At 32.0% G+C, this 17454-nt stretch overlaps 2 protein-coding genes across 4 annotated transcripts; one reads left to right on the top strand and one right to left on the bottom strand.

Moving 5' to 3' along the window:
- The first annotated feature begins 106 nt into the window (after nucleotides 1-106).
- LOC145088845 (ferric reduction oxidase 4-like) lies at nucleotides 107-8632 on the top strand. The gene is made up of 8 exons (XM_079027274.1): nucleotides 107-330; nucleotides 469-562; nucleotides 779-970; nucleotides 1210-1444; nucleotides 6122-6449; nucleotides 6565-6805; nucleotides 7477-8189; nucleotides 8298-8632. Exons 1-8 carry the CDS (start codon nucleotides 180-182, stop codon nucleotides 8441-8443), a joined length of 2100 nt encoding a protein of 699 aa, XP_078883400.1. The 5' UTR covers nucleotides 107-179; the 3' UTR covers nucleotides 8444-8632.
- A 718-nt stretch (nucleotides 8633-9350) lies between these two features.
- Nucleotides 9351-12961, bottom strand: LOC145088846 (uncharacterized). 3 transcript variants are annotated; one of them, XM_079027278.1, is made up of 4 exons: nucleotides 12616-12961; nucleotides 11314-11547; nucleotides 11077-11219; nucleotides 9351-10978 (listed from the first exon to the last, which is right to left on the bottom strand). In XM_079027278.1, exons 3-4 carry the CDS (start codon nucleotides 11180-11182, stop codon nucleotides 9570-9572), a joined length of 1515 nt encoding a protein of 504 aa, XP_078883404.1. In that variant the 5' UTR covers nucleotides 11183-11219; nucleotides 11314-11547; nucleotides 12616-12961; the 3' UTR covers nucleotides 9351-9569. The 3 variants fall into 3 exon arrangements, with proteins under 3 accessions (XP_078883404.1, XP_078883402.1, XP_078883403.1); XM_079027276.1 differs by having other exon boundaries at nucleotides 9351-11219; XM_079027277.1 differs by having other exon boundaries at nucleotides 9351-11219; nucleotides 11314-11554.
- Nucleotides 12962-17454: the final 4493 nt, after the last annotated feature.

Consider the following 17454-nt stretch of genomic DNA (forward strand, 5'->3'; position numbering starts at 1 on the left):
CAAAAGCATATGGATGGTCAGATGTCAATTACAAAAGACCTTGCAGCTTGGGTCAACATCAGATGAGGATCATTTTCCACTTTCATTCTCGATGGTATTTAAGTGAAACTCATAGAAGGAAGGGACACACCACAATACCTCCATTTCTTTAAAAAAGAAGCTCCGAGTTCTTGAGGATTATGGAAGACAGTGCAGTAGTAAGAATGGTGATGCTTCTTGTTTTCGTTGGGTGGCTCATGATGTGGGTTATGCTGCCAACGGAAACCTACAAATTTTCATGGAAACCTACCCTCGCAAATCGACTAGACTCAACTTATTTTCGTGAACAAGGTTTCCTTATATATATACACGTTTATCTTTGTGTTTGCATGTTTGTCTTGTCAGTTGTCAGGATTCTTTTGTTGTGAAAATTAACTGTTTCCGATTCATAAATGATTTACCAAAGAAGTATGTTGTATTTTCTTTCAGGGACAAATCTTGTGCTTTTCTCATTTCCCATAATGTTCTTGGCATCGTTGGGCTGTATTTATCTCCATTTTCAGAAGAAATCTCGTTCTGAAAGGTTAGTATATATATATATATATATATATATATATATATATATATATATATATATATATATATATCTCGAATGCAATACAAAGATAGTATTAATTTCACAACCCCGGAGTACTGCATCCCAACAGTTCTTGCTAGCTAGTATCTATGTTGTTGTTTTTCGTTTAAGAAGTGCATATACTGAAATACTGATCGAACAAGTAATATATATTTGCTGCAGTAATCTGACTAGAAGAAGATGGTTGGACGTATGGAAACGTCCATTAATTGTGACGAATCTTCTAGGGATTGTGAGCGTGATGGAGCTGGTGTTTGCAGCCATGTTCATCGCTCTACTAGGATGGTCTCTATACAATTACTTGCACGTCAGCTTCACCCATCCTCATATGCATCATGGAGTTGTGCAGAAAGAGTAAGTTGTCGATTTTCGCCATGATTGGCCAGATTACTTTTATCGGGATTTAGGAATAATTAAGTAGTGTACTTGATTAGGGTGTATATATATATTGTGGGCCTTCAAATTAATAAGCAAATTGAAAAAGCTCTTTTGCATCGGGTAAAAGAAACGGTTGATCTAATTAGTAGCTAGCTAGCTAGCTAGAACAAATTAAAGTTGTACTGTTCTGTGAACAACGATTATATTACATGCAGGTGGCTAACCAAGTTCCGTAGTGTATCGTTGAGACTTGGGTATATCGGGAACATAACGTGGGCGTTTCTGTTCTTTCCGGTGACACGTGGATCATCGATCTTAAGACTCGTTGGGCTTACATCTGAGTCAAGTGTCAGGTATCACATATGGCTTGGCCATTTATCCATGGTTCTCTTTACTGCACATAGCGTTGGGTTTATTATCTACTGGGCTTTCACTCATGAAATGGCTTTGGTACGTACTTCCATCTCTTTCAATTCCTTTCGCTTCTTAATTAATTTGTTTTCGGGTGAATTAGTTCATAGATTATATATTATCTATTATAGATTGATTTAGATTATATTTTAACATCAACCACAGTGAACATTTTAAATTAAAAACTGCTTTATTCGTAGTTCAAGAGAGACAAGGGGGGGGGGGGGGGGGGGGGGGGGGGGGGGGGGGGGGAATGCCTTAGTTAAAAGAAGCTAGCTGATGTCCACTTTGCATCAATAATTTTTGGACGGGTTTTAGTTTTGGACCTCTGAAAACCTATCCATATATTGGGTGCTCTAATTATTGTGAAGTGGTCGTTTGGAATTATATAAATGTCTAGAGAATATCGTTTTTTGTTTTTTTCTTTTACAAAATTTCATTTCTGCATGTGTTATGATAACCACCGAATGATTTATAGTGACATTTTATATCAACTAGAGACCAACTAGAGACCAATAGTTAAAGTGAAAAATGTAATTATGTTAAGACAATGCATTGAAATTAGAGAAGATATCATTGATCGTAAATAAAACTACTAATTAACATGACTATATATAATTATAATACTTTATAATATTCACTAAAACTTACGGACATAATGACATGATTTACACAAACACACCAAAATAAAAACTATATTATTATAAATCCTGCTTGCATGCAACCAAATTTTTAAATATTTGCTGATTTTTGTTTTGAACAGAAAATACTTTATGAACTTAGAACCTTTACGATTTTATGATCACGGGCGGAGATAGTAGGGGGGTTGCCGGATGCTTTGCCCCCCTCAATCTCTATAGAAACTTTAAAATATATTAATATACTATATTAATACCCGCACGTTACGCGAAAAACACCTATATAGTTGAAGTCTTTACCAATATATGTTTTTTTTTAAAATATAATAATAATGTTGTTGTCAAATTTGATATCATAATTTCGTATACTAAATTAATATATTATATTGATTATTTTGAATTATATGATAATATATATATATATATATATATATATATATATATATATATATATATATATATTATAACTGCATTATCTTAATAGTTTGAATAACTTCTACACACGAATTATACGTGAATAAAATTAAATATAATTATGGTTCAATGTTATTTATAGTTGTTATTATTATTGATTAATTTTTTAAAATTAGTTTGCTTAATGTTTTAATTTTTATCATTATAACTATTTAAAACATCAAAAATTGTTTTTTGATTTTAAATGTAACAATATAATCATTTATATAGAATTATTTTTAACTATTGTTAATGTAAGTTATTTTAAGCTACTTATTTGAAAACTTTTAACAATTATAAAAATATCTTTGAGAAATATTTTAGTTAAATTGATATTACAGTTTAGTTTTTGCATTTATCACTACAATTTATTACTTTTAACTATTTACAAAATATTTTTTGGTTTTTTTAAGTGAAAATGAAATTTATATTTAAATTGACACTGTAATGCTATATTTAAATCAACAATTTAAGTATTTTTGTCCAAACTGTTCAAAAGTTGTAACTTTAAACTGATGATGGTTTACATACAACAACAGTTTAAATCTAATAAATTAAGTATAATATGTTAAAAGTTAAAAACATAACATTATAAGTAGAAGTAAAGATATTATTTTAATATTGAAATTTAGTTTATTTATGATTACACTTTAGCTTTGATATTTATTTAACCTTATTAACCAATTTAAAATCATTATTAGAAAGATAATACAATTTATCACTTTTAAATATTTACAAAATATTATTTATGGTTGTTTAAGGTAAACTAAAGTTTATATTTAAGCTGAACCTGTAATGTTATATTTAAATTAATAATTTAAATATTTTATACAAATTGTTCCAAAATTATATCTTTAAAATGATAATTGTTTACATCCAACAATATATTAACACTAATAAATTAAGTATAATATGTTAAAAGTTAAAGAACATAACTTTATAAGAAGAAGTAAAGATATTATTTTAATATTGAAATTTAGTTTATATATGATTACACTTTAGGTTTGATATTTATTTAACTTTATTAACCAATTATAATTATTATTAAAAAGAAATTGAAAAGTCATGGGAGTTTCAAATGAATGTGGTGAAAGAAAAAATGCATGGGAGTTTCAAATGCATGAGGTTCAAGGAAAAATGCTAGCTTTATAAGATACTAGGAAAATCCCCGCGCAACATAGTTAAAATAATATCTTTTACCAAATTAAATAGTTAAAATGGAATAAATTATATAGTTAACATATTAGTTTTATTAAACATTATAGTTTAATTTTTAAGTCATTGTGATATATACAATTATTTGATAATTTTATAAACCGTTTAAAATTGTGTAAATTATATATCAAATGAATGATAATATAACGGGTAACAAAACGTATGAACAAAAATATGAACTGAAACTTTTAGTAACACAAAAGTAGAAAAACATCTATTATAACATTTGTATTAAAAAAGATATATATATACAACGAATAATAAAGAATATGAAAAATAAACACTATAACTTTTAATAACAAAAAAAACACTAAAACATCGATTATAACATTTATATTAACTCTTCATATTTAAATAACAGATCTCTTCAAATACATTAATATTTTTAATGAGGAAAACTTTACAACCTTATAAAATAAAGGAAAATAAAAAGTTATTATTGATTACTAATTAATAGTCATGAGTTAAAAACTCTTGAGTTGTAACTAATAAATATACATAAATTAGAAAACTCTTGAGTTGTAGTGTGAGTTTCAAATGAATATGGTACTTGGAAATGTATTATTATTATTATTATTATTATTATTATTATTATTATTATTATTATTATTATATTCGTCTAAATAATTGGTTTTGATGCATCATTTTAATCCCTTCAATTATTAAACATAAAGATATTTAATTGTAAATTTATATCATACATAGGTGCATATACATGTTAAACCATTCACATATAATATATATATATATATATATATATATATATATATATATATATTTTCTTAAATGGCATATGTAATTCTTGTCGTAGTAATATGGATAGATTACTTTCATATGAAGAACATATCATGATAAGTCTATCATAATTACATATCAAATGTTCAAAATTATGTTATCTTTTAAATATTGTCTTTTAAATATGTTGTGCAGGATAACCCAACAAAAAATAATATAAAATAAACATAATCAAAATAGAAAATAAACATAATCAAAATAGAAAAATTACAATCAAATAAATAAGAGCATTCGGTGGTTGAATATATAAATAAAGATGTTACATAAACATATATTTAAATCAAAAGAAAAAACTAACATTCATCAACTTTGCTCAAACAAAAAAACCTATATCCATTTTATGAATCTTCTTTTTTTATTTAACACCATTCAACCATAGAAACTTGATGATAATTCTTCACTAACCTACAATCAAAATATTTTTCTTGAAAAAAAAAATCAGAAAGATATTCCAAACAAAACATTGATGTTTGGATAATCAAAATATGTCCACCTCCATCTGTTATCCATAATTATGTGCAAGTGGATAATAGCGCTCGAAGTTCCGCCACTTTTGGCTGCCGATCTAGTGCGTCCGATGCTACCATCCGCTCCATGTAACGCAACAATAACCTCTTTCCCATGTGCCTCCTTTCTCGGTTCCAAAAACTCCACCACCATTTTGATAATAAAGAAATATTGTAATTGTAAGCATTAAGGCTTTCGATACCAAGCCCACTCTTGTCCTTAGAGTTTAAGACTTTCTTCTATGCAATCCAAGAAATATTTTTGTTGTCGCTAATTAAAGCCACCCCAAAAGAAACACATGCTCTCACTAATATTTGAAAAACTCAATAAGGGCTATTTATTGACTCATCAATACGCATAGTTTCAGATTGTAGTTGTATGTTAGGTTATTTACTTTAACCAATAATTAAATATGTACAAAATCATACATCCATTAACCTCACAAGTAATTATCTCTTAATTATACACAAAATCATATGATTTACTGCTAATTAACATCACTTATATAATTAAGCATTCCAATCGATTTTCAAAGATATCATTTGAAATTGGAGGTGGGTTTATATAACAAACGAAAATGTATAAAAACATAAGTCGAAAGATATCGAATCCATATATCATTTTTTCATAGTTGAATAAAATCAAAGAACAAGACAAAACAAAACTGAGTGTTTGGTTTTTCAAAATGAAAAACCGAAATATTTCATTTAGTTTCGATTTTAGTTAAAAATCCATAACAAAATACTCAACTCTTAAACTCTTGAGGTGTCTTTTCTAATTAATTACACATAAAAAATACATCTTTTTCAATATTCACAAAAATATGGTTATCATTTTTAGCCTTAGTTTTTTTTAATCTAAATAGTTAATTATTTGATTTTTAGTTTTTAACTAAATAGTTATTTGACCACATGTCCTTTGCGTTCTTTTTTAACAAAGCTAAAAGTGTATTCGAGTTGCATAACTAATTATTTGGATCGAAAATAAGTTTAAAATTTGAAGACTTGCTTGGACAATACTTGTAGCATGTTAACATAGTTGTCATTTCAGTCTTTAATAGGATTACGATCAAAGCTTTAAACTTGCAATTTTTTGGCCATATATGCAGATGCTAGAATGGAGTAGAACTTACATTTCAAATGTAGCTGGAGAGATTGCTTTTGTACTTGCTTTGATTATGTGGGTGACAAGCATGACTCGGGTAAGGCGAAAGATGTTCGAGCTTTTCTTCTACACACACCAAACCTACGTTCTCTACCTCTTCTTCTACATCATCCATGTCGGGGTAGCCTATTTCTGCTTGATTCTTCCCGGAATTTTCCTCTTCCTTATCGATAGGTACTTGAGATTCTTGCAATCACGGACAAATGTAAGGCTTATCGCTGCCCGCCTCTTGCCTTGTGACACACTCGAACTTAACTTCTCCAAGATTGCTGGTAAGATTGATTGTGCCCAAAATCTTAATTAGGGTAATTAGTTGGTCTACAAATGGGAAAGTACTTTTGTTTATGTTCGATAAAAAGCTGATAAATTATGTCAAATATGTTGCAGGATTAGAGTATCATCCAGCAAGCTTCTTGTTCGTAAATGTGCCATTAATCTCCAAGTTGCAGTGGCATTCATATACAGTGACTTCCAATGCTAACATGGAGCCTGAAATGCTCAGCATTGTGATCAAGTGTCAAGGAACGTGGTCTCACAAACTTTACCAAGAGCTTTCTGGTTCTGCTATCCAACGTCTTCAAGTCTCTGTTGAAGGACCCTATGGACCTACTTCACCACATTTTCTAAGGTTATATATATATAGTAGTTGTGAGACCCGTATATTATACAGATTGATTAAAACAAAATGTTAAGTACGAACGATTAAATAGAAATTTTATTTGAATTTGAAATTGAAATAAGTGAAAATTATAAAAAACATGCAAAAAATAAATTAATTAAAATTATGTGTTTAGTGTGTACTAAACGGGTTACTTATAACAAAATATTAAACATAAAGGTTTAAACTGTAAATTTATTTGAAATTGAATTTAAAATTTAAAATTTAAAATTAATAGTTATTATGGTAGGTTTAATTTATGGAAACTAAATTAATAATATATTGAAAATGAAAATTAAAGTAATGACAAGTGGAAAATAAATATATCTCAATTTATGACAAAATGTCATGTGGTTAGTTTTATGAGAGAAGGACATGAGGCAAAGTCATTTTCATTTATTAGGGTATATATATATATATATATATATATATATATATATATATATATATATATATATATATATATATATATATATATATATATATATATATACACTCCATTTTAAATTGTTTGACCTACTAATTAATTTTAACCAGAATTTTGATTTTAATGTTAAATTGATTGAAAGTCTAATGCTTGCTTGTAGTGTTTTAATTTGGTGTTAGAATCTTGACATTCAAACATTTCGGTTAATTTGTAGTTATGAGAATTTGGTATTGATCAGTGGAGGCAGCGGCATCACCCCGTTCATCTCTATAATTCGCGAGCTTACTTTCCAAAAGGCACGACAAGAACAACAACCTGATAAAAATCACAAGATCCCAACAAGTGTTCTCCTGATTTGTGTCTTCAAAAACTCTGCAGAACTCTCGATGCTTGACCTCTTGATTCCATTAACATCAACCAGTACGCCTTCAGATCTTTCCCAAATAAACCTTCAAATACACGCCTACATCACTAGAGAAGTCGAGCAGCCACAGACCCTTGAAAACATCAAGACACCTCTTCAAACCAAATGGTTCAAACCAAATGTCTCCGACTCTCCTGTTTCACCACAACTTGGACCTGACAGTTGGTTATGGCTATGTGCGATTATCTCATCCTCTTTTATCATGTTTTTGATTTTATTGGGGTTTGTCACCAGATACCACATCTACCCTAAAGATGACATTGAAGGTGATAAGGTCTACAATTACACATTCAAAACGTTATGGGACATGTTCTTCGTCTGTGTTAGTGTTTTTTTGGCTACTAGTTTCATGTATCTGTGGCAAAAGAAGGAGAACGACAAAAAGGAAGGGATGAAAGTTCAAAACTTTGAGGTCGATGAAGTTGGTGAGATCGAAAGGTTTGATCGTCAGTCTGTTGTTGAAACTACTGAGGTTCATTTTGGCCATAGGCCTGATTTAAAGAGTATGTTATTGATTACCTTAATTTGCGCTGATTAAACAAATAAATTAATAGAGAAAATAATTGTTGTTGTTAGTCTTAAAGATTGATGTTTCCGTTGATGATTTGCAGGGATGCTAATGGAGAAGAACAAGAAAGAGGCGGATGTGGGCGTTTTGGTCAGTGGACCAGGAAAATTGAGACGTGAAGTTGCCAAGATATGTTCATCAAAGATGGCTAAGAATCTTCATATGGAGTCCATGAGCTTTAACTGGTGATGATAAAGAAGAATGTGAATTATAACAATAAATAAATAAGAAAGTGTGAGAGTGGATTGATCAAGAAAAGGGTCTTTTCGGCTCTTTATGATTCCTGTAATATATATATCTAATGCCATGTGTTACTTACTTTGTTTGATTTCATTGGTTTTGATTCGATATTAATGCCAAGTTGAAGGAATATGCTTATTTTTGTCCATATTAATGTAGTTGTTGATGTGAAAGCTTAAAACAAAACATACATGAGTTATATCCCTATCTGCATGGGTGATATGGACCTTCATGAGGAACGGGGTTGTTTTTCACCGCAAAACGAAGAATACCACTATTCTTGTTAGCGAGGTTAAGGCTCACGCCTTCCATTTGCTTAAAATTAGAGCTAGGTGAGGTATAGCTGTAAATTTAATCCATAAAATATGCATCTCAATTTCAAAATTTAAAGTTTCTTCATTCATGGTTTGAGACATTCGCTGTTCTGTTTGTACTCATCTTATTTCTTTTCAATTTGCTATATTTCTACACGTTGGTTTGCCAGACGCCCTTGGCATTAGAAAAGAAATTCCTTAACTAGAGGACACCATAAACTTTCTAATCTCAACATAAAGTATGTTTCCTTCTCTTCTAATTCCCTATTTTATGTGTGTTCTGATCAACCTATGTTGTGGTTTTTAAAGGTGAATTCCTGATTCTATCACAGTAGTTTGAGACTGGAAAGATTAAACAAGGAAGTAGCTTTTGTGTTAAACCAGACTATTGCTTCCAAATACATGCTTAAGGACATTTCTACACAAGAAAAAATGAGTCATAATTTGATGGATTGCAAACTCATTACCCTATGGATTGTTTTGTCTGTAATTTTGATAAAATCATGTTATAATACCATGTTCTTATTAAAGAATCGATGATGTAAGCATGAATGTAAGTAGCTCTTTCTGCATTGAAAAACTAGTTTCTTTTCTTATCTAAAAAAAGAGGGGACACGGCCAAAGAGAGAACCAAACCAATGAATGGTATTTGACCAAACAAAAAAACAATGTCCTAAATACCCCTCTCGTGAAAGGAGAAAATGAAGATTTAAAACCAAAAAAATAAATAAAATAAAATAAGTAAACAAAGTGATTGGTTATTACTTTCGGGTACAAGTATAACCATTCTTGTCCTTGTAATTGTGATGATCATCTGAGTGTCTCTTGTCTGTATATCTGGAAGAAGAAGAAGAAGAATGAGGTCGAGGTTGATCAAATTCAAGGCTCCTCTGTCTCTGTCTCTGTCTCTGTGTTACAACATCCAAATTCTTTGGCTTCTGAAAATGCCATGCGATTGGAGATCCTGATCGGGATCTTGAATAGCAACCTACTTTTCTTTCTCTTTCTAAATAATTATAATGATAATGATAATGATGTTCTTCTCGTGAATGAAATCTGTATCTATTCGGTGCCCTGTGATTGTAACTATCATCGCCATTGTTTCTTTCAGATGATGATGATGATGATGATGGTCTTCTTCTGTTGTGGGCCCTATAACCACTATCCCTTGGACTATAAGAATAGTAATCTCTACCAACATTTCTGGGTCTATTGTGCTCATGACTACTGCTCTTGTTTGTATCCCACCATGATCTACAATTACTACTATTATAATTTCTACCGACATTCTTCCTACTTTCTTCCACACTCACACTGTCAGCCAACAATAATGAGCTTTCACCTTCACCATTGTGGTCAACTTCTTCTGACAAAGGGTTTTCAATACTCCCAAGCTCATCCTTGTCTTTGTCTTTGTCTTTGTATGTATTATCAGACTCATAATACACCCTCTCTCTCAACTCCCCATCTTCAAATGGAGAATCATAACCAACTTCTTCAGCTTTCTCCATCTCAACCTCATGTTCATCTTCAGTAACATTTGAATTTGAACCACAAGGATCTTCTGAACCACCTTTCTTCTCACAATAACTTTTCAACACTTTTGGGGATTCACAACCACCTTCAATAATTACTTCTTCACAAACAGCCTGCTGCTGATCTGAATCTGAATCTGAACCCTTCACATTGGTTTCTTCTTGTGTATCTGATTTACTTACAGAGCTTTCACAATCTGATGTCTTGCTGGTAATCGTCTTTATGCCCAAATCTTCAATCGATTCATGTGTTTTCTCAAAAGAATCATCGTTACAGCTTTCAATTAAAGGCAATTGATTCACAGATACACCTTCGGTGCATCTACTTTCATACCCTTCTTCTAACTTCATCTTTACATCTTCTGAACAATTTTCCTGAGGCTGAGATTTAACCAGCAACCCATCACAAGGCTCCTCCCACTCATCCATTACAGTATTTAAGTCCCAATGTAACCTTAATGCAACCTTATTCTCTGCCTCATCTGACTCCGTTGATATCAAAGTTTCTTTTATATCAACAGCACACAAATCAGCTCCTGGTGTTGTGTCTTCTTTCAACACTTTTTGATCATCAACATAATCTGCATTATCTTGAGTGAAGCTACTGCATGCAGCAGCAGCAAGAAGCTCAATACCTGAAAAGTCAACTTTTTTTGTCGGATTTGATTTATTACTGTTTCTCAATCGAGTCTTGGACTTTGTTTTCAGGTTCTGAGATAGTGAAGAATGATACCGCTGACTAGGATCTTCATAATGGACACAAGGAGTCTGAGGTCCAGGTGGAAGAACCCCATTGCCATGGAGACATGAAATTTGAGGAGGTGTAGATGGGGATTCATGCACAAGTCTTCTTCTCTTCAAAGGAGTGTCAGCTACCTGTCAGGAAGACAAGAGTAAAAAGTAAAACTTCATGCCACATAGAAGATAAAACACATCTGAAATATACTATATATAGAATAATAATAAATACCTTCTTTGTTTCAAAAGCAGTTGGATCTTGTTTTTTGTTACCCAATTCAAAAGTGTCTGCCCCTGTCTTCCTCGGGCGTCTAGCCATGCTCCTTCGACCTTTTTTCAGTATGTTCCATTTTAAGTCCACATTGATATGGTTCAAAAGTTCTAAATCCATTCTGGTATGCTTTAGTTTACACTGGTTCTAAACAATCAACTTATCGCTTGCAAGGTAGAAGTAGTTCAGAGTAACCTGCAAACTCAAGTAGCAAAACATCAAAGAAGGTTATTATTGAGAAACCAAAGATGAGTTGGGAAAATAAATGCAACATATATAAACTTATAGGATTTTAAAAACCAAAATTCATCTTTTAGCCCATCGTTGACCACATATCTAACCTGCTTTATGTCTCTATACAAACAAGAAAGTTATAAGATAAAGGTTCAAGTCTTCAAGACAAGATTTACAAGTATGCCAAATATTTAATACATGCTGATTTTGAAGGTAGCACTGTAACAATGGACATTAGGTTTGGGAAAAGGCATGTGAGTAATATTTATTAGTTATGCAAACGAAGCTCTGGCCAAAATCTAAAAAACCCTCCGTACATTAATTTATAAATCTGGACTTATGAGGGCTATTTCCTTTGAAGAAATCTTGAAAAGATCTTAATGTATCACAGTCTGATGAGATCTGACAAGGTGTAAAGAATTGAAGGCCATATGAGCTGTTAAGAGAAACAGTACTTGCATATAAATAGCATAACTGTAACCATTTATTCATTAGTTTGTAGATTAATCAATGGAGAACTCAAATCCAGATGAAGAACGAAAAAAGTAGTCTATATCATCAACACCTACAATTTGCCCTAATCTAGTTTTTCGACAAGCACTCAATTTGAGTGTTTGTTCCTTGATTATTAGGAAGATTGTTTCCCCGCATCGTGGTGATAGGAGGAGATTTAGATTAGTAACAACGTAACAAGATTTATTATCCGCGGACCCCAATGACGCGAATGACGTCTCCATTCGAGAAATCCTTAGAGGACAGAGATAAATAATGTCTGCATCGATTTAAATGTGAAACCTCAGAAGAGATGAAAAATCAATTTCAAGATGGAAGCTCAACTAAAGATGTAGATACATCAGTCGAACGAATAATCGAAGAATTTCTGTTTGTGGCATCGGTTCGCATATTCGGTATGTTTCGGGACTAATTCAGGTAAAATTCTGGAGATTCGCATAGTCTGATAGCCGAGAAATCTTTATCGTTTGATTGGAAAAAAAAGGATAAAATCAAAAAACTTATGGTTTCTCGTACCTGTGCTCCATATTTGACTGGACATATATCATACGAATAACGAAAAGCCGCCGATTCTCTGGCGATCCAAACAATAATCACGTTTCCTCCTTTGAGTAGAATGCATAAACATCAAGTCTTCTTTGTTTGATTCACATCAATCATACACGCCAGAATGAACCAATCGTCGAACGTATAGCTTCGAATGATGAAACATGCGATGCTCTTGAAGATTTAACACCTCATAATCCAGTTTTTTTCCTTCAAAAGAGCCTCAAAAATCATATGGCAACGGATCGCAGATTCGAAGGAGTTGAGGAGGGATGAATTTATAGTTGGATGTTGTCTGAATGACCCGAACGATAAGAAGCCCTAGGTCAAAGGTGGAGATTTGGCAGCTAGTTTAAACGAGAAGGATGCGGCGATGATGGAGGATGTAATCGTGTGGCTGTGATTTTGACCTAAAGATCCAACGGTCATTATGCCAAATCTTTCCACATCTAATGTTGTTTCGCACCACATTTAATTTGTTCTTTAGTTAAAAAATTAATCCATAGATAAAAAGGAAATTAAACGATCTAACTATTTTTTAAAGTTTATTGAAAAAAATTACCAATTTATTTTAGAAAAATAACCACTTCGTCCGGAATGGTTATTCTGGACCAAGAAAAAACATGTTTCAGATTTAAAAAAAAATTCAAAATTTTAAGAATAATTCCGAAATTTCGAAAAACAATTTGGTTTTTACTTAAATTAACAAAAAGTTAAACAAATATAGTAATATTAATTATATATCATATTAATTTAAAACGGTGATATTAAACACTTAGAAATTGATATTTCGTACGCAATAGGATAATTTTCAAAAATATATAAAAAAAAAAAACCAAAAAATAATCTTAAAGTTCTAAGATCAAACCCGGAATTAAGCATTCTTTGAAAAAAAAAATGAAAAGTGGTTTGGAATGTGAATAGTAGTACGAAATGAGACATTTAGAGCATTTTCAATCCATTCTCATTTTTCATTATTTCTCCCATTTTGTCCTTTATTCATCTCCAACCTTGCCCATTTCGGGAGAAATGAAAACTATAACCCCAAATGTAGTGTTATACTATTTATTTCTCTTAAATTTGGATAAACTTTGAGTTGTCGGTTTTAGTCTATCTTTTTATATATTTATACATTTCTAGTTTATTTTTATCTATTAATTATAATTTAAATGTAATATTTAATACTTATAGTATTTTTGTTATATATTAACTTATATTAAATAATTATAAATATAAAGTTTGTTTTTTGTTTAACAAATTCATATAAGAATTTAAATACATTTCGAAATTTTAAAACACGATAACGTATTTAATATTATTGTAATGAAAAAAATATAGAGTATACATTTCTTAAAATCAAATTAGTAGAATATGTGTATTTGACAATCTATATAAGCTGGAAGAATGAAATATATTTTTTTGAGGTAAAAACTAAAAAATGGATTAGGGTTTGAGATGAAACACTGTTTATCTTATTTTTTATTCCATTTTTAGGGGGAATGAAAATGATTTGAAGATGGTCTTAAGAGAGTGTGATCATTTTTCAAAAATTGAACAAAAAATGGTTATTTTCTTCAAAATTTTATATGGGTAAGAGTACTTAATTCCCCATAGATAAAATATAAATTAAAAGTTATGTGAGTGATAAATATAATTGGATATAGTCTCAAAATAATAGATATTTAAGTTTTTTTATTTAATCTTTTTGTTTAACTTTTAAAACAATATTATAAAAATTGTCTAAAAATTGTCATATTTTGAATTAAAAGAAAGAAAAAAAACATTTTAAATGAAAATTATGGTCGACCCTTAGAGCGTCTTCAATCCACCCCAAATGCCATTTTTTCTTCCATTTTTCCCTGATTCTGTAACATATCAATGACGGGGTACTTCTAATTTTGACCCTATAATTGAATTATTTTGCATTTTGGCCCCTAAGTAAAAGAAATAGTTCAAAAGGGCCTTTAGTGGCATTTTGGTAGTTTGGACTTTGGGGAGTACGTTAAGCGTACGTGTATACGCTAAGCGTACTAGGGCGTGCCTTAGTACGTTGAGCGTATACCTCGTACGCATGGCATACGTGAAGATCATGCAAACCCTAATTTTTAGTGTTTAGCTCATATTTAAACCTCCTTATAGCCTCACATCTCATTCTTATTCAGCCTCTTTATGTGAAATCAACCCCCAAGCAAACCCTAAGAGACAGAGAGTATTTTTGGAGCTTTTGGAGTGTTTGGAAGTGTGCTTGAAGAAGATGGGAGTGGTGTGGAGAGCTTGCAGTTTGGGAAGCACTTTGGATTTGAAAATTTCTCCTTATTTGCAACCTCCAGGAGGTATAAAGCTTGCAACTTTATCACTCCATCTTGTAGATCTAGACTTACGTTCTTTTAAGACACTTTTTGGTCCCAAAATGGCGATTTTTGAGCATGACATGTTCTTGACCCAATAAGTCGTCCTTTCAAACCTTAGGGAGGGTCTTAAGTCATAAAAAGGTGGTTTTGATGGTTAGTTTTGCTCCATGCTTTCTTTGGAAGGTCTTAATGCATTAAGATGTTGTATTTTGGGGTTTTGGGCACTTAATGCACATGCAAAGTCATCAAGTTGGAAACTTTATTGACTCTTTTTGATATTTTAGCCTTACATCTGGAAGTTAGACGTGAGAGCTTAATGCGTTAAACTCTTAATGTGTTTTTGGGAAGACTGAGCGTACACCCAGCGTAACCTGAGTACGCAGCGCGTACGTAGTCAACTCTCCCATCTGCAGTCAAGATTTGAGTATGGCCCACGTACCTTTGGAGTACGCCTCGCGTATGCATTCTGTGTTGACTCAGTTGACTTGTTGATTTTGACCAGTTTGACTTTGACCAAGGGGTATTTTGGGCATTTTGAATGGTGTTTGAGAATTGGTCATTTGGATGAATAGGTGACGGTTAGAGCTGAGATTCAGAGTCGGGACCTCATCAACTATTGTTCAGACCGTGAGGTGAGTTTTCCTCACTGTACTAACGGGTCGAAGGCACTAAGGCCGACTCATTAGATTGATATCATGTTATACATTGATATGTTGAGTATGTGATATATCTGTATGATTAGATGCTAGTTGTTGATATGTATAAACTGGTAGATCAGTAGGACTACCTGTAATTTTTGTCTGCATGATTCTCAGTCTGTTGCTTATGTTTGTTATTTGTTATATGTTGACATATTGTGTTAGGTTGAGGTTGTACTGCTTTGTGTTGTAGCCAACAAACCCGAGAGCATTCCAGATATGAGTTAATGGTCGGTTGGCATGCCAAACTCATACTGAGGGCTCAGGAGCATTCCAGATACGAGTTAAGGGCATGTTAGTATGCCAGACTCGTACTGAGGGCCTCAGGATATTCCAGTCTTGTAAGTCCCTAATATACCCGTGTATCAATCAGATCCGTTTGATGGTGCGGAATCCCAATCAAACAGATGATGTCAGATCAAATAGAAGAGAAGGAGAAGAAGAATAATATGAATCTCTGTATGAATTAATTAGAATTAAAGATCCAGATACAAAAGATTCACACAAAATGCTCTCTGGTCGTAAACTCTCTTCTCTCTTAGCCGTAAACTCCTTAGGCTTCATCAATCAATACTCCTCACCCTAACACCTATATTTATACTTGGAGAACATGGACCGGATAACATGAGCCGTAAATGGGTTTACGGCTGTAAGGTGTTTACGGCCGTAAACCCAACTGTAAACTCCAAAAATATTACAGAAAAATATAATTGTCCAGAAAAGTAAAGTATAAACCATATTTTTGACCCAACAATTTCCCCCCTTGGTTTATAACTTTCTTTTCTTAATTGACCCAACAAGCTCCCCCTAAAAAGTAGTTGGCTTTTTTTTTGTTAATCTTCATTGAGAGCTTGGCTTCAACATTAATCTTCAAATTCTTCACGACTTCAAGATGAACTTGATGAATCTTCAATGAATGACCTCATCTTGAGCACTTGAGCTTTTCTGTAGAATTTGACATTGAACACCCATTGGGTGAGGAGGCTTCTTGTACTGATTCTTGAAAATTGGTGCTTTCAGCTTGAGAATCTTCAGAGAGAACAACGGAGAGAACAAATCTTCTGGATCACTTCAGCAGGTTTAAGATAGTGGCAGACTGATTGAGGAGGCTTCAATGCAATCCATCACATAATCTTCAATTTCAGCTTCACCTTGCTTCTGGGGTTGAAAGATTGAATTTCAAAGAATAATCTTCATTTCTTGCTCCTTCGAATGAGAATTCTTCGATGCTCACGGACGAGGCTTTGGCTCAGAAATCTTCAACACAAACTCCATGAGTTTCATCTTCACCTGAAATCACTTTTCAAGACAAAAACAAAACTAAAAGAAAACTTAGAACAAAAAGTAAAACAGAAATAACACTATTTTTTATTTTGAATTTTTTTTATTTTTAATTCTCCCTTTTATTTAAATTAGAAGAACACTATGAACAAACTTAACAAAAACCAAAGTAATAGCTAACTTTAAGAGTGATTTGAGATCAAAGTTGTTGGACAACCTTATTCCACTTGTCGGTACCCTTATCTTCACATCTTCGTATGATCGATCGCCAATATTGTGATCCAATTAAACACGAAAAATTTGTGACAATTTTGGACAATTTACCAATGACATGATACATGCATATATCTAATTGTAACATTACTATCATGATTGGCTGTAATTCTTAAATACATTTTTCTTAAGACCATTTAACTGACTACAACCAGGGATATTGTTGTCCACCTAAATCGAGCAGCGAGATCTACAGACAATTTGTA

The sequence above is a fragment of the Lactuca serriola genome, chromosome 2 (genome assembly GCF_051521515.1).
Source record: "Lactuca serriola cultivar US96UC23 chromosome 2, Lser_US96UC23_V15, whole genome shotgun sequence".
Taxonomy (NCBI): Eukaryota; Viridiplantae; Streptophyta; class Magnoliopsida; order Asterales; family Asteraceae; genus Lactuca; species Lactuca serriola.

What these genes read in the sequence shown, in the direction of transcription:
- LOC145088845 (XM_079027274.1), top strand. Translation starts at nt 180, where the DNA reads ATGGAAGACAGTGCAGTAGTAAGAATGGTGATGCTTCTTGTTTTCGTT. An exon ending in AAGAAATCTCGTTCTGAAAG is followed by an intron (nt 563 to 778) that starts GTTAGTATATAT and finishes TATTTGCTGCAG; the next exon opens with TAATCTGACTAGAAGAAGAT. An exon ending in CATGGAGTTGTGCAGAAAGA is followed by an intron (nt 971 to 1,209) that starts GTAAGTTGTCGA and finishes TATTACATGCAG; the next exon opens with GTGGCTAACCAAGTTCCGTA.
- LOC145088846 (XM_079027276.1), bottom strand. Translation starts at nt 11,472, where the DNA reads ATGGATTTAGAACTTTTGAACCATATCAATGTGGACTTAAAATGGAAC. An exon ending in CTGCTTTTGAAACAAAGAAG is followed by an intron (nt 11,220 to 11,313) that starts GTATTTATTATT and finishes TCTTCCTGACAG; the next exon opens with GTAGCTGACACTCCTTTGAA.